Source organism: Canis aureus, chromosome 28 (assembly GCF_053574225.1).
Source record: "Canis aureus isolate CA01 chromosome 28, VMU_Caureus_v.1.0, whole genome shotgun sequence".
In the NCBI taxonomy this organism is placed as follows: Eukaryota; Metazoa; Chordata; class Mammalia; order Carnivora; family Canidae; genus Canis; species Canis aureus.
In genome coordinates, this window is record NC_135638.1 from 36282349 (window position 1) to 36298556 (window position 16208).

At 39.7% G+C, this 16208-nt stretch overlaps 1 protein-coding gene across 3 annotated transcripts in view; it reads right to left on the reverse strand.

Annotated features, from left to right (window-relative positions):
- RGS20 (regulator of G protein signaling 20) overlaps positions 1-16208 on the reverse strand; it is an 84457-nt gene that overhangs the window by 3047 nt on the left and 65202 nt on the right. For 2 of the 3 annotated variants that reach the window (XM_077876936.1, XM_077876939.1), the window contains 2 exons: positions 9907-9990; positions 3348-3582 (listed from right to left, as the gene is read on the reverse strand). In XM_077876936.1, coding sequence (XP_077733062.1) covers positions 3348-3582; positions 9907-9990 — 319 coding nt within the window. The remainder of the gene's footprint in view (positions 1-3347; positions 3583-9906; positions 9991-16208) is intronic. The other variant, XM_077876938.1, reaches the window with a different exon arrangement.

Genomic DNA, 16208 nt, shown 5'->3' on the forward strand with positions numbered 1-16208 from the left:
CAAAGCCTCAGGGAACCTGCCTCTTTAACACCTCTCAAATCTGTCTACCTCATGCCTCTTCCCTGCCAACACCCTTGGGGAAATCCATTTCCTGCTGGATTTGTTCACTGGCTTCCTAACTGGTCTCCCGTCTCCTGAGTGCCTCTCCAAACCACACCACTGTTTGGCCAGAGGGCCCTTCCTTCCTTGGGCTCTTTCTTCCTTCCTCCCTCCCTCCCTTCTTCCTTTATTTTTATTTTTATTTTTTTTATTTTTAAGATTTTATTATTTATTTGAGCACAAGCAAGGAGAGCGGCAGGCAGAGGGAGAAGGAGACTCCCCGCTGAGCAGGGAGCTGAATGAACTATCAGGGCTTGATCCCAGGACCTTGGGATCATGACTTGAGCTACAGACAGACACTTAACTGATAGATCCACCTAGGTGCCCCTGGAGGACTCTTTCTATGGTACAAACTCCATTCTGACACTGCAGCTTCAGAGCTGGCACTGACTTGTCCAAGTGCTCAGGATAAGCCCAAAGTTTAAACTTAGGAGGCCTTTATGCTCTGCTTCCACCAATTTCCCCTGGTCTACCTTACTATTCCACTCAAGATTGTAAAGATTGGAATTCCACTTGAAACTTAAAGAAAGAAGGTGCTAGGGTGGCACAGTCACTTGAGCATCCAATTCTTGGTCGGCTGGCATTGTGATCTCTGGATCATGAGATGGAACCCCACCTCAGGCTGTGCGCTCAGCAGGGAGTCTGCTCTAGACTGTCTTTCCCTCTCCCTCCGGCCCTGCCCCTGCTCCCCACTCACTCATGCTATCCCTCGAATAAATCAGTAAATCTTAAAAAAGGCAAGCAAGCAAGCTAGGACTAGCTTGTCTTTGTTCCCTCCATCTAGAATAACCTTTCCCTGACTTCTCCTTCAGGTCCTGGGTTAGCTGTCACTCCCCCATCCATCCGGAGAAGCCTCCCACAACTACCCAGAGGGAGGTGGAGTTACCTCCTTTGCTGCCCCCCGCCCCCCCACACACACACACAGCTTATTCCTGGGGCAGCACTCAGCCAAGCAATCCCTTCGTGGAAGCTTCTTGAGGATTAAGTGCCCCGTGCTGAGGTGCTGAGGGACATTGCTCCTGCCAAAGGAGAGACTTGCTACTTATCATTGGCTAGAAGGATGAGATCTTCTGCTCTTGTTAGGGAATTCGATGGAGATACTCTAGAAATCATTAACATTTTAGTTTACAAACAGCTAAGGCACAAATGGAATTTTTTTCATTCTCTCCAGCCTCCACATGAGCATCCCTGTCCGTCTGCTCAGGATGAGAGAATGAACACAGAGGGTTGCTTCATGAAGAGGCCATGTCGAGTGTCACCACTGTGCCAGGTGCTATGGTGAGTGGGGCTTTGCACCTGTCCTCCCTTTAATCCTCCCAGACAGGAAAATGGCCATGTCCCATTGTACATATGAGGCAATGGAGCCCCCAGAGAGGTTCAGATATACTGAAGGTAATTTAGCTGTTAAATGAGAGAAGTAGGGTTCAAACCCAAGTGAATCTGACCCCCATATCTAAGCTCTTAAAAATGTCAAGCTTTTACACTTTAAGTAATACATGCTTACATTTGGGCAGCAAGAGTCATCTTTTTATATCCTTTTGGCTTCACACATTTGCTAAGAAATTTTTGGGTATATGATGCTTATCTCAAAAATCTTGTCTCAAAAAATAAGAAGGAAAATCACGACAAAATAAGAACATGTAGAAGCCTTAAAGGACAAAAATTCTCTTGCTTATGAATCTAAAATGGAAATGATATTCTGAACTCTATATTCATACATCTGTCACTGAGTATCTCCAACTTAAAAACACAAACTTAAGTAAGCAAAGTTGAGCCCTGTGGTCTTTCTCCCAGGCTCGACCCCCATCCTGTCTGCCCAATTTCCACGAATCACACCACTGTCTGATGTGCCCTGACATATGGGAGTCATTCCAGACACTGGGATCCCCCTCAAATCAAAGCCTACTGCTCAGGTTTCTCCCCAGCTGGCTTGTCAGGCCTCATGATGTCCTCTTTCCACTACGGAATGAACCTGCTAACTGTTCTCTGCCTCTTGTGTCTTCCTCCTAATCCATTCTACAGCCACACTGGTCTTTTGGAAATCTAAATTTGATGATGCTTCCAGGCTAAAATCCGAGGGCTTCCCAAGATAACAATTAGAACAGGCCAGCATGGCCCCCAACCCCTTGATGCTCTTGGGCCATCCCCTTTTCTGAACTGTCCTCCAGCTGCCTGCCAGCAGCCTCAATAGCTTGGTAAACGTGCTACATTCCAGCATTCCAAACTGGACATTTTCACAGATCATGGGACTGCATGCTTTTACCCTTGGCGCATCTAGTCCTTTCCTCTGGGATGTTTTCATCCCGCTGGGTTGCTGGTGATTTCCTTTTCATATCCTTGGTTCCACGGCCTCTTCTAGTCCGTCTTCCTTCTTCCTGCCCCACCCACTATTGATGGCTCACTCCGCCAGCTCCTTGGTCACACCACGGGATCCACACCTGTCTGCCCCATTGACTATGAGCTCCCTGACAGGAGAGGCCCTGTTTGATTGACTATACTCTCAGAGGCACATAGGAGGACATAATGGCTGATTTTACAATTAGAGCTATAAAGTACTCGATGTTGAGATAACCCTGACCCTGTAGATTTACATTTGAAGGAACAGCAACTGGGCAATGGCAGCTTACTGATGTCCCTCATCTGACAGTTTCTCTGCTCTAAGAGAAGGATACCCTAGGGAAAACTTCCATATCATATTAGCCATGCTATTTTTTTTCAGATTTTATTTATTTGAGAGAGAGAGAGCATGAGCAGGGGGAAGCACTGGCGGGGAAGCAGACTCCCCGCTGAACAGGGAGCCTGTTGGGGCTCAATCCCAGGACCCTGAGATCATGACCTGAGTTGCAGGCAGATGCTTAACGGACTGAGCCACCCAGATGCACCAGCAATGCTATTTCTATTGAAATAAAAATACCTGTAAAAATATTGGTGCTCAGAACAAAAAGATAATTTTATTTAAATAAATTCTTATAGGGTATAATGTTTTTAAACAGTATTTACAATAAACTGCACAGACTACCCCTTCTGGAGAATCTGGTGAAGGTCATAAATAGTTTCTCCAGAAAGATGCACAAAAGTTATCACAGAGTTCACGGGGCACTGAGAGCCTGCCTGTGGGACCACGGTCAAAGGCATCCAAATACTATGAGTGTGGGTGGAGTCGTCTCTACCTTATAGTAGCTGTCACTGTGCCATGTGACCCAATGCTGATGGGGTTCATTTTACCCACGGCCATGGCAGGTACGTACCTCTTTAGGAGAAAGAATAGAAATATAGTCTTCATAGATGGTCCTTGCTTTTTCCTCAATGATGGTTTTATTAGCTTCTTTTTTCAATTCCTCACACGCCATCCAGAAAAGCATATTTTCTTCACTAAATTCTGTTCGGAGGAATTCCCGGAAAGCATTCCTTCCCGCTGGAGTGAGCATTACCTTGTCAAATGACTGAGACCAGGCGTTGACTTCCTCCAGAGTGGGACTTGGGCTTAATGGGGACGGAAAGAAAGGGGCAAGAGGAAGCTATGTTATTGGTAGTTGCTTTACTTTGAATTTCCTCACTATAAACATCCCCTTTTCCCCTCTGCGAATGAAAATGTGCACCTAGGCCCTTTTAGGAAAGGAAAGAGCTGTGCTCATTTCCTTGCGCCTTTGGCAAAAAACACACGAGTATGATACTTTTAAATCATTTAGCTGGAGTGTGTGGTTACTGCCCAAATGCTTGCAGACCAGTCACTAGAATAACTGCTAAGAACACTCTTGTTTAGATCTTAGGAGTCCTAGTGAAGTTTTAAAATTGTAACAGTGAAGTAAAATCCTAGGAGCATCTCACCAAAACTTCCCTGTCACCCGCGACAGACCTCAGCACACTACCTTCCAGCACAGCAGTGGGGCTATATATCTCTTTAGTGGTTTTTAACATTTGAAAGAGAATTTTAAGGAGAAAGGGAAAAGAACATGTAATATAACTGCAAGTTATAAAGGACGATAACAAACACACACTATAAACTCAGCATTCACCTTGAGAACCAGGCTGCCACCACCAGCCGCACCTACCTTGACATCATATGGCCACAACCTGTTCTCCTGCCTTCCCCACCCTGAGGGAACTGCTGTGCTTGATTTTGGACTCACCCTGGTTTAGTTTATTTTTACTTATATTTTAATTATATTGAGGCCAGAAAACATAGCCTGTTTAGCAGTGATACTTATTAAATAATTTCTTTCCTGGGAATGGAACCTGGTGCAACCACTCTGGAAAACAATATGGAGGTTCCTCAGAAAGCTGAAAATAGAGTCACTCTATGACCCAGACATTTCACTATTGGGTATTTATCCCAAAGGTACAAAGGTAGTGATCCGAAGGGGCACATGCACCCCAATGTTTATAGCAGCAATGTCCACAATAGCCAAAGTATGGAAAGAACCCAGATGTCCATTGACCGATGAATGGATAAAGAAGATGTGGTATATGTATACAATGGACTACTACTCAGCCATCAAAAAAAAAAAAAAAAGAAATATTGCCATTTGCAATGACGTGGATGGAACTAGAGGGTATTATGCTAAGTGAAATAAATCAATCAGAGAAAGACAATTATATGATCTCATTCTTATGTCAAATTTAAGAAAACAGAAGATCATAGGGGAAAAGAGGGAAAAATAAACAAGAGGAAATAAGAGAGGGACACAAAACCATAATAGACTCTTAATCATAGGAAACAAATTGAGGGTCATTGGACCGGAGCGGGGGTGGAGGGACAGGGTAACTGGGTGATGGGCATTAAGGAGGGCATGTGATATACTGAGCACTGGGTATTATATAAGACTAATGAATGACTGACCTTTACCTCTGAAACCAAGAATACATTATATGTTAATTAACTGAATTTAAATAATTTCTTTCCTCCTAGCTTTCTTTTCATAGTTTTAATGTAAATACATATCTCTGAAGACTATATTCTTCAGTGGTTTTTTTTTTCCCCTTCACTTTATAAAAATGGCTGACCACCATGTTGTCTTCGGCCAATTGCTTTTTGCTTTTGTCACCCAACACTGAGTGTCTAAGATTCACGAATCCACATTGCTGAAGGTGGCCAGAGTTCCTGAGTAGGATTTATCTTTCACTTTCTATTCTTGTACTGTCCTCTTCTGGTCTGGTGTTCCCGTTGAATTGATTTCTTACACATTTGGGTAGTTATACAAGACCCGTAAAACCTTGGAATGATTTATTGCAGAACTGTTTTGTGGAACTAACCTGTAAAACCAATTGGACTCAGTGTTTATTTTGCAGGAGGGTGTTATGAGTTGAATTAGGTCTCCTAAAAGAAGATATGTTGACATCTTAACTCTAGTACTTCAGGAAGTGACTGTATTTGGAAATAGAGTTTTTGTAGATTTAGCTAAGATGAAGTGATTAACGGGAGCCCTAAACCAGTAGGACGGGCGTTCTTTTTTTTTTTTTTTTTTTTAAGATTTTATTTATTTATTCACGACAGACACAGAGAGAAAGAGAGAAGCAGAGAGAAGTAGGCTCCTGCATGGAGCCTGACGTGGGACTGGATCCCGGGTCTCCAGGATTACACCCCGGGCCGAAGGTAGCGCTAAACCGCTGGGCCACCCGGGCTGCCCAAGGACTGGCGTTCTTATACAAAGGGGAATCAGGACGTTGAGACAGTCACACACAGGGGAAAGATGGCCATGTGATTGGTATGATGCATCTACAAGCCAAGGGATGCCAAGGATTGCTGGCAACCACCAGAGCAGCTAGAAGAGACAAGGAAGGGGTCTCCCCTAGAGCCATCAGAGGGCTTAGCCCTGCTGACACTCTGATTTTGGACCTCTGGCCTCAGAAAAATAACATTAAAGCATAAAGAAAAAAGGAATCTCATGTGCCATTTGCCCAGTTTCCCCAAGGTGACATCTTGCAGAACTATAGTACAACTTCACAGTCCTCCTGGACACTTCTGATGGTTGAATTGTACTCATTTACTTTTGTGATCCCATCTTTAATTGGTTTAAACATTTCAGAGACCATTATTTTATATTTTATTACAGATAACTCTAATATCTAAAGTCCTTTGGGCTCTAAATCCAAGTGTTGATTCTATTGTCACTTGTATGTTGTGTCCTTTTAGTTTTCATTTAGGTTCTGGTTGGTCTTAATCTTTAGAAAACTAAGAGTCAAAATTGGGAATATTTTCTTTCCTCCAGAGAGGTTGTGTGTTGGCTTCTTCTGAGATCTAGGAGGTGTTACTGACCCAGGACCACTTAGGCTTCTTTCATAAATCAGGGCATAATCTGGGATCTCAGTTTCAACATCTTGTCCTCACCCTACCTTGTACTTGTTCTCTGAGAAAATCCTTTCAACTCTGCTTAGCCGTCATTACTCAGGATTTTGCTTATTTTTTATTTGGTTTGGTTTTTCAGTTGCTTTGTCATTTTCCTTACTCTCTAGGAGCCCAGCAATGCAAAAACTTCAAAATAATGCAAAATCTATTGTTCTGCATTGGGAAGGCCCTCTGATTATCTACTCTGCCACAGTGCCAAAAGTTCTGTATTTAGTTTTGAGGAGTACAGGATGTATACCCCAAAATTTGATATGTAGCTACTTGTCCTAGTTATATGAAGGTCATAAAAAAAAAACACACTCACATATACAGAGGTTCACAGTGTTAATTCAATGTCCTTTTCTTGAAATGTATCTTGAAGATGGATTATAATGACCCAGCAGTGAAGCATAAATGAAAGGCTCAAGACCAGAAAAAGTAGGTTATAGAGAGGAGTCAGCAGACCAAAAAAGAAAAAAAAGATATTCAAACAATTGTTTCAAGTTAGTTTCAAAATTAGATTCACTGTATACGTGGATCATCCCATTTCAGTACAACTGTGTGTAAATAAATAGAAAGTTCCTTTGAAGATATATATTTCTATTTATATAAAACATTGATGGTAGTTCTATCTGGAGACTGGGATGAGGTCTAGAACAAAAGGAAGACTGAATTTTTACTGAAAACCTTTTGTAGTGTTTGGGTTTTGTAGTGTTTTATAGTGGGTAGACTTTTCATCATGCAAAAAAGTATTGTGTATGAAAACAAAGTATCTTTCATAACTAGGAAAAATAGTTTTGAAAGAAAATGTTTAAAAGATGTTGAAAAGATAATTTAAAAATAAAAATAATAACTTCGAGTAACCTGCATAAAATCTTGGATTTTTTTCAGAAAGGTGTGGCTGAGTATGCTAAGTCACGTTCCTTAAGGGACACCTGGTGGGTGGCTCAGTGGTTGAGCCTCTGCCTTGGGCTCAGGGCATGATCCCAGGGTCACTGGATCAACTCCCACATCGGGCTCCCAGCAAGGAGCCTGCTTCTCCTTCTGCCTTTCTCTCTCTCTGTGAGTCTCTCATGGATAAATAAATAAAATCTTTAAAAAAATTATGTTCCTTAAATATGAAGATTCAGAAGATACTTTTTTTACTCCTGTCAGTTTAAGAAATATAAAAGGATGATTCTGAAAAACTTAAAAGCAATTGGTAGTACATTTTTTTTTTACATTTTTTTTTATTTTTTATTTTTTTATTTTATTTTATTTTTTTATAAGAGACTCTTTTTTTTTTTTTAAGATTTATTTATTTATTTGTGATAGGGAGAGAGAGAGAGAGAGAGAGAGAGGCAGAGACACAGGAGGAGGGAGAAGCAGGCTCCATGCCAGGAGCCCGATGTGGGACTCGATCCCAGGACTCCAGGATTGCGCCCTGGGCCGAAGGCAGGTGCTAAACCGCTGAGCCACCCAGGGATCCCCCATTTTTTTTTTTTTAAATAAGAAAGAGCAGAGGTGCCTGGCTGGCTCAGTCAGTAGATTTCCAAACAAAAATTAAGGAAGTAATTAGTCGGTATTACATGAGAAAATATGCTAGAAGATTAAACTTACCGGTCATCATCAAAATAACTGACACAATGTCATTGGATTCTAATTCCTCATTTAATGAGACTGCTATGGGGCCAGAATCCAACATAATGGTATTTTTAGGAAACATATAAAATACTACAAAAATTAAGAACAAATAGACAGGCAAAGATATATGAGGCAAATGTAAATAAGAATAATATTAATATCTAAGTAGAATTAGAAACAAAAGACATGAAGTTGGATAAAGAGTCATTTCATATTCTTGAATTTGAGAACAAATAATGGCCAACATATGTCGAATGCTTGCCAGGCTCATGACAGTAGCCACAATAAACTGTTATTGTTCCCATTTTCACACCCAAGGAAACCGAGGCAGAGTGTGGCTTCTCAGCAAAGTGCCCAAGGTCACACTGGCAGGATGGCTAGAGTCAGGCCTAGATGAAGCATTCTCGTTCCAGATAGAAGAGCCTCAAAGCTTTGGTACAGAATACAACATACCAGTATATGTAAGATAAAAGCCATTTTTAAAAAAAGCTTATTTTTTTATTAAGCTCTACACCCAACATGGGGCTTGTACTCAAAACCCTGAGATCAAGAGTCGCATGCTCTTCCAACTGAGCCAGCCAGCGCCTTAAGATAAAAGCTATTTTTTAAAAGATTTTTATTTTAAAATTTTATTTATTTGAGAGAGAGAGTGAGAGAGAGCAAGAGTGTGGGGGAGAAGCAGAGGGAGAGGGAGAAGCAGACTCCCTGCTGAGCAGGGAGCCCAATGGGGACTTGATCCCAGGACCTTGAGTTTATGACTTGAACCGAAGGCAGACGCTTAACCAACTGAGCCACCCAGGTGCCCTGATAAAAGCCATTTTTAAACAAACTCATAAATTGTGGAATATTTTTAAAAAGTTTTTATTTTTTTAGTTATCTCTACACCCAACATGAGGCTTGAACTCATAACCTCAAGATCAAGAGTCTCATATTCCTCAAACTGAGCATGTGAGGCGTACCAAATTGTGGAAGATTTTAATATGCTTCCCAGACTTTGAAAAATCTGGGTAAGGGTAAGTAAGTTAAAAGAATGAAAAAAAAAAAAAAAAAAACCACTTAAGTAACCATTTAGGCTACTTGTTTTTTCCCCCTCAAAAATAAGCAATTTAATACAAGACCTATTTGAACAATGCTTTTAGGAGACTTGTCCAGTATCTGTAATTATATAGGTATAATACCAAGAAAAGGTATTAGAATAAGCAACTGATAATACAGGAACAAAACGAGATAATTTTAAAATCTGATATTATGGAAAGTAGTGTGTTTTCTTCCCAACAATTTTTCAAAATATTTAAATTAAGACAATACTACATTAGAGCATAAATTTATAGTTAAGAATAAAAATGGACTTTTAAAACTTTCCTGAAAACCAAACATGTGTGTTTCACTACTGTGTTTTATTCTATTTTTTTAAAAGGTTTTATTTATTTATTCATGAGAGACAGAGAGGCGCAGAGACACAGGCAGAGGGAGAAGCAGGCCCCATGCAGAGAGCCCGATGTAGGACTCCATCCCGGGTCTCCAGGATCAGGCCCTGGGCTGAAGGCGGCGCTAAACCACTGAGCCACCGGGGCTGCCCCTGTGTTTTATTTTTAAAAGTCTATCATATGAAAATAGGATAACGTCATGTTTTGTCAAGAAGCATCAGTTAATATTTGTGATTAGCAGGGATGAAATTAATAATGGAACTAATTTTTCTCCCTGTCACACAATGAACTCTGCAGAGTGGAAATGTGCTACATTATGATCTGATATCATTAAACTGCAGTTAAGCAACTGTGTGTTACGGTGCCAAAAAATCACAGTGATAAGGCTGGCATTTCTGTCAATTTAGTGAGCTAAACAATAATGAGATTTACCTTTCTTCACAGGATGGAAGGTCTTCTTCTCTGAGTTCATGGGAGGGCCTCCTGGGTCTCTGTTCTTGGTTTCTAACAGTAAGACTGCATGAAACAAGACATTTATGTATCAATTGAGATCATTATGTGTCAGGAAATATGTTAAAGGGAACTCCAGATTACCAAGAAATACCAAGTATTTCTCTCTTTTCTTGAAAAAAATTGGCCCTGATTTTCTTAAGAAAACCAAAAGTTGGGCATCTGCATGGCTCAGTCAGTTAAGCATCTGCCTTTAGCTCAGGTCAAGATCCCAGGGTCCTGGGATTGAGCCCCACATCAGGTTCCCTGCTCAGCAGGGAGTCTGCTTCTCCCTCTCCTTCTGCCCCTCATTCATGCTCATGTACTCTTTCTCAAATAAATAAATAAAAAGTCTTAAACCAAAACCAAATGTATGATGCCAAAGTATTAGCAAAATAATTATAATATTGTGGTCTACACTAATTGAGGGAGAGTTTACATTTAGAATAATACTTATTTTCATAAAAACATCTGTTAGAAAAATATAAAAAGGTCAGGGGTCAGGTTATCAGGAATGTTTGAGGTTTTCATTTCATTTCTACACCTTGAAAAAAAGTGTACATTCTCTAGTCAAAATGTATTTGTGTTTCCAGTCAAAATAGAGGTCTTAGATATTTCTAGGCACATATGCAAAAATGTTATGAGAAAACCGGGAAAGCATACAATCAAAATTTATGTCTTTCAGGAGACTTTAAATTTCCTTATGTACATCTTACACATCTCTTTAGAAATTTATTCCAAGTGTTTCTGTTGTTATTGCAAATGTAGTTTTCATCTCATCTCTTAACTGGTTCCTGTTTGTACATATTAAGGCTATTACTTTTTTAATAGCTTTATTGAACCATCATTTACTTATTTATTTTCTTCTTAAAGATTTTATTTATTTGAGAGAGAAAGAGAGAGAGAGATGGGATGAGTGGGGGAGGGGCAGAAAGAGAGAAGAAGTGGAGTCCCCACTGAGTAGGGAGCCTGACACAGGGCTTGATCCCAGGACCCTGAGATCATGACCTGAGCTGAAGGCAGATGCTTAACCAAATGAGCCACCCCGGTGCCCCCAGAAAATCATTTATACATCATGAAGTTACCTGTTTAAAATGTACAATCTAGTGGTTTGTAGCATAATCACAAGGTTGTACAACCATCACTATGACCTAACTTCAGAACGTTTTCATCACTCCAAAAGGAAGACCCATGCACGGAGCAGCCCCTCCTCATTACCCCCTATATCCTGCGTCCTCCGGCCCCAGACACCTGCTGATCTACTTCCTGTCTCTACAGACGTGCCTCTTCTGAATGATACAGCACGTGGTCTTTGGTGGCTACCTTCTCTCACCTGGCAAATTGTTTTTAAGGTTCATTCATGTTGTAGTGGGTATCAGTACTTCATTCCTTTTTGCAGCTTAATAACATTCCACCGTATGGATATGTGCCAATTTGTTATCCATCCACTGGTTGATGAACATTTAGGTTATCTGCACCTTTTTGCTATTATAAATAATTCCACTGTGCATGGTCATGTACAGGTTTTTTCTGTGGATGCTTGTTTTTATGTCTCTTGGACAGACACTTAGGAATGGAAGTGCTTTCCTATGGTAACTCTGTTTTCAACATTTTGAGGAAGTCGCAAATTGTTTTCCAAAGCAGCTGTGCCATTTTACACTCCTACCAGCAATGCTGGAGAGACTATTTCTCCACCTCCTTGTGAACACTTCCTAGTATCTTTTTTATTCTTATTGACTCAGGGGGTATGGGGTGGTGGTACCTCATGATGGTTTTGATTTGCATTTTGCTAATGGCTAAGGAGATTATTTTTTCATGTATTATTACCTATTTGTAGGTCTTTTTTGGAGACATGTTCTACACTCTTGCCTACTTTTATCATCTTTTTATTTTCCAAATATGTTTTTCTTAAAAAGAAAAGATTTATCTATTTATTTTAGAAAAGGAGGCAGGGGCAGAGGGAGAGAGAGAGAGAATCTTAAGCAGAGTCCTCGCTGACTGCAGAGCTCAATGCAGGGCTTGATCTTATGACCCATGAGATCCTGACTTGAGCCGAAATCAAGAGTCGAATGCTCAACTGACTGAACCCCTCTTTTGCCTACTTTTAAATTGGTTCATCCTTTTATTTTTGAATTGTGAGAGTTCTTTACATTCTGAAGGCTATTCTTTTTTACACTAATTCTGTATCTTTCTTCGTACTGAATTCTTTGGTGTTTGCTTTGGTTTAGCCACAATTCTCTGGGGATTTCCAGGTATACTCTCATATCTTCTGCAGATAGGGAGAGTCTTACTACTTCTCCTCTGATTCTTAGGCCGCAGGTTGTTTCTTCTTGTCCACAAGCATCAACTGATACCTGATAAGATACAATGTTAAAGAGAAGGGGAGACCATAGACATCCTTGCTTTGTTCTTGCTTTTAGTTCCCCATTAATTTCAAAATGGATTTTTATTATTGGTTGAGTTTGCTTTATCTGACTATTGCTACTGCTCTTTTCTATTCCTTTTATTATATCTTTCCTTTGCACTCTTTCCACCATTTTATAAGAGTAATTCAGCCTAAAAAAAAAAAAAAAAAAAAGAGTAATTCAGCCTATTTTTAGCACATTTGCTTTATGGATTTTCAGTAATTGTGTGTGTGTGTGTGCATGTGTGTGTGCAGCTCTGTTTTTCGTTAATGCGGTCATTAGAAATGCAGGAACTCTTCTGACTTGTTGCTTTCATGATGCCAGTTTCAGTAAATAATGGTTTCTTAAAACAAAAACAAACAAGAGACATCTGGGTGGTGTTCGTGCTGCAGGAGCATTAATACTGCTTAACTTCTTAGACTTCTTTTGTAAGCAGAAAACATTAGTACACAATGGGTATGAAAAATCAAAGAGAAAAATAAAGGATGAATTTGACACAAGATTTCTAAGAGAACTGGAAGTTACATTGTGAATTAAATAATACAACCTTTATTTAGCTTTGACATTTTTTCCATGTCTCATTATTTAAAGTAGGAATATTTCTTAATGAGTTCTTAAAAAAAGTGAAAAATATATTTTGTGTCTTTTTTAACCTGATTTGTTATTGTTACAGTAGAAGAAAACTCCTAGAAGCTAAAATAGCTGTTCACTATGTTTAAGAGCTATTCAGTAAAAGAAGTCCCATGGCTAGATATATTTTAGTAAATTTTTAAAAAGATTTATCTTTTATTTATTTATTCATGAGCAACACACAGAGAGCAGCAGAGACACAGGCAGAGGAAGAAGCAGGCTCCATGCTGGGAGCCCGATGCGGGACTCGATCCCAGGACCATGGGATCATGACTGAGCCAAAGGCAGATGCTCAACCACTGAGCCACCCAGGTGCCCCTGTTTTAGTGAATTTTTGAGTTATAAAGAGGAAAAAATTCTTCAATCTTCTAACAAGGAAAAAAAAAAGTTTATTTTTAAGAAATCAAGTATCTGCATGACTTCGTTGATAAAATGAAATGCCAGAAGGCCATGAAGCAGAATTTTGAGAAAGATAATACAAGGGCTTAGAAAACATACTTCCTTTTAATTTTCTTAAAAATTGACTCTACTAGGGGGGCACCTGGGTGGCTCAGTTGGTTAAGCATCTGACTTTGGCTTGGGTCATAATCTTGGGGGTCCTGGGATCGAGCCTGGCGTCGGGCTCCAAGTCAGGCTCCCTGCTTGGTGGAGGATCTGCTTTTCCCTCTCTCTCTGCCTCTTCCCCTGACTCCTGCTGTTTTTCTTCTCTCTCTCTCAAGTAAATAAATAAAATCTTAAAAAAAATAAAATACACTCCAGTAGGTATTATCAACATGGAAAAATCTCAAAAGCTGTATGCTTTTGAGTGGAGATGGAAAGGGGAGAGATATAATCCCAAGCAGACTCCATGCTGAGCACGGAGCTTGATGTGGGGCTCGATCCCATGACCCTGAGATGTGACCTGAACCAAAATCAAGAGTCAGATGCTTAACTGACTGAGCTCTCCAGGCACCCCACAACTTATATTCTTTTTTCCTCCAGCACATGTATTTAAATGCTGTATGGTACTGCACTGTGTAACTACACTGCAATCTATTTATCCATTCTCCTGTTCATGCACATTAGAGACATTTTCAATTTTTCTCAATCAGATTAATGCTTCAGTGAATCCTCTCATACATATCTTTTGCTTGTGTGCAAGAGGTTTTTTTAAGGTAGAGTATTATATTTAGGTGGCGTATATTTAACTCTCATGTATCTGATCCTTGTTTATAGGAGCACAAATAGATTCTGTTTCATTTCCTTTGCTTATTTTTCTTTTGGTTATTATTTTCTTATTCATCTCCTGAAGTTCTTTCTTTGTGTGTTCTAGGTTTATATTCTTTGTTTGCTAATGTCTTGTAATTATCTTCTCTCAGTATGCTCTATGTGTTCATTTTACTTCCGATTTTTTGCTAAACCCGTATTAAAAAGTTTTATTCAGATAAAAATCGCACACTGTAAACTCACAATTTAAATGGTACAAGTCGGGCAGCCCGGGTGGCTCAGCGGTTTAGCGCTGCCTTCAGCCCAGGGCCTGATCCTGGAGACCCAGGATCCAGTCCCACATCAGGCTCCCTGCATGGAGCCTGCTTCTCCCTCTGCCTGTGTCTCTCCTCTCTCTCTCTCTCTCTCATGAATAAATAAATAAATAAAATCTTTAAAAAAAAATAAAAATAAATGGTACAAGTCAATAGTTTTAGTACACTCATACAATTGTGCAACCATCACCACAGTTTTAGAACAGTTTATCACTGCAAAATGAAACTATACACATCAGCACCAACTCCCATTCCCCCAGGCTGAGGCGACTGCTATCAACTTTTTGTCTCTGTGAATTTATTCCAGATGTTTTGGTTAATGGAATCATAGGGTATGTGGTCTTCTGTGTCTGGCTTCTTTCACTTAGCATGATCTTTTCAAGGTTCATCCATGTTTTAGCAGTTTCAAGACTTCATTCCTTTTATGGTCAAATCATATTCCACTGAATGGATACACCACATTTTGTTTATCCATTCATCAGTTGATGGACCTTTGGGTTGCTTCCACTTTTTGGCTAGTGACTGCTATACATATTCATGTACAAGTCTTTGTATAGAGTATGTTTCTTTTTCTCTTGTTAGACACATTTTTATATTTTAATATAGTCCTATTTGTGAATCTTTTTAAAAAGTAATTCTTCGGGATCCCTGGGTGGCGCAGCGGTTTAGCGCCTGCCTTTGGCCCAGGGCGCGATCCTGGAGACCCGGGATCGAATCCCACATCGGGCTCCCGGTGCATGGAGCCTGCTTCTCCCTCTGCCTATGTCTCTGCCTCTCTCTTTCTCTCTGTGACTATCATAAATAAATAAAAAAAAAAAAAAAAAAAAAAAAAAAAAAAAAAAAAAAAAAAAAAAAAAAAAAAAAAAAAAGTAATTCTTCCCAATGCCAAAATCAGAAATATATTATCCTGTATTTTATTCTTGGCTACTCACATTTAGGCCTTTAAACATCTGGAATTGATCTTCAATTCAATGGGGTGGGGTGTAGGGGTGTAGGGAGAGACTGGGTTTTGTATGTGCTGCAATATAGGAATAGAAGTATTTTTTGGATTTGGATACCAGGTAGGGTGACCCGCTTCCCGAGTTTGCCTGGGACTCATGGGTTCTCTGATAGTGCTAAAACCAAGACAGTCTTGGGCAAGTGGAATGAGCTAGTCACCCTAACTCCAAGTATCTTGGCATTCATAGAGTAGTTCATTCTCTCTTGTTAAAACCACTTTTGTCATATGTTGATAGTTTTCTATGTTTCTGTTATCTTCCATCGATGTGGAAAGTCTCTGTTATACTTCTGGCTATTCAAGAATGCCATTAATTTGGAAAGAAAATGTAATTTTTTCCTAAATCAGAAATTATTTGATTTGTCTATCATTACCATGATATTGTTTACAACTTTAGATTTACACTTATTAGCACAAATTAAATATGTTTTATAGCTGTATTCGATCCATTCCATTCTGTGTCCATGATTGTTACTTGTTTCCCATGACTACCCTGTGGGTTCACTTGTTCTTCCTGAAGTACATTCTTTCTTAGTGCTTTTAAGGGAAGGTCTGAAGACAGCTTTCTTGGTCTTTGTATGTCTAAAAATGTCTTGTCTTAACCCACACTCTTGAATTTGAGTTTGACTAAGTTTTCCATTATTTTTCTCCAGTTCTTTGATGACATTGCTCTATTGTGTTCTTTTAATTGAA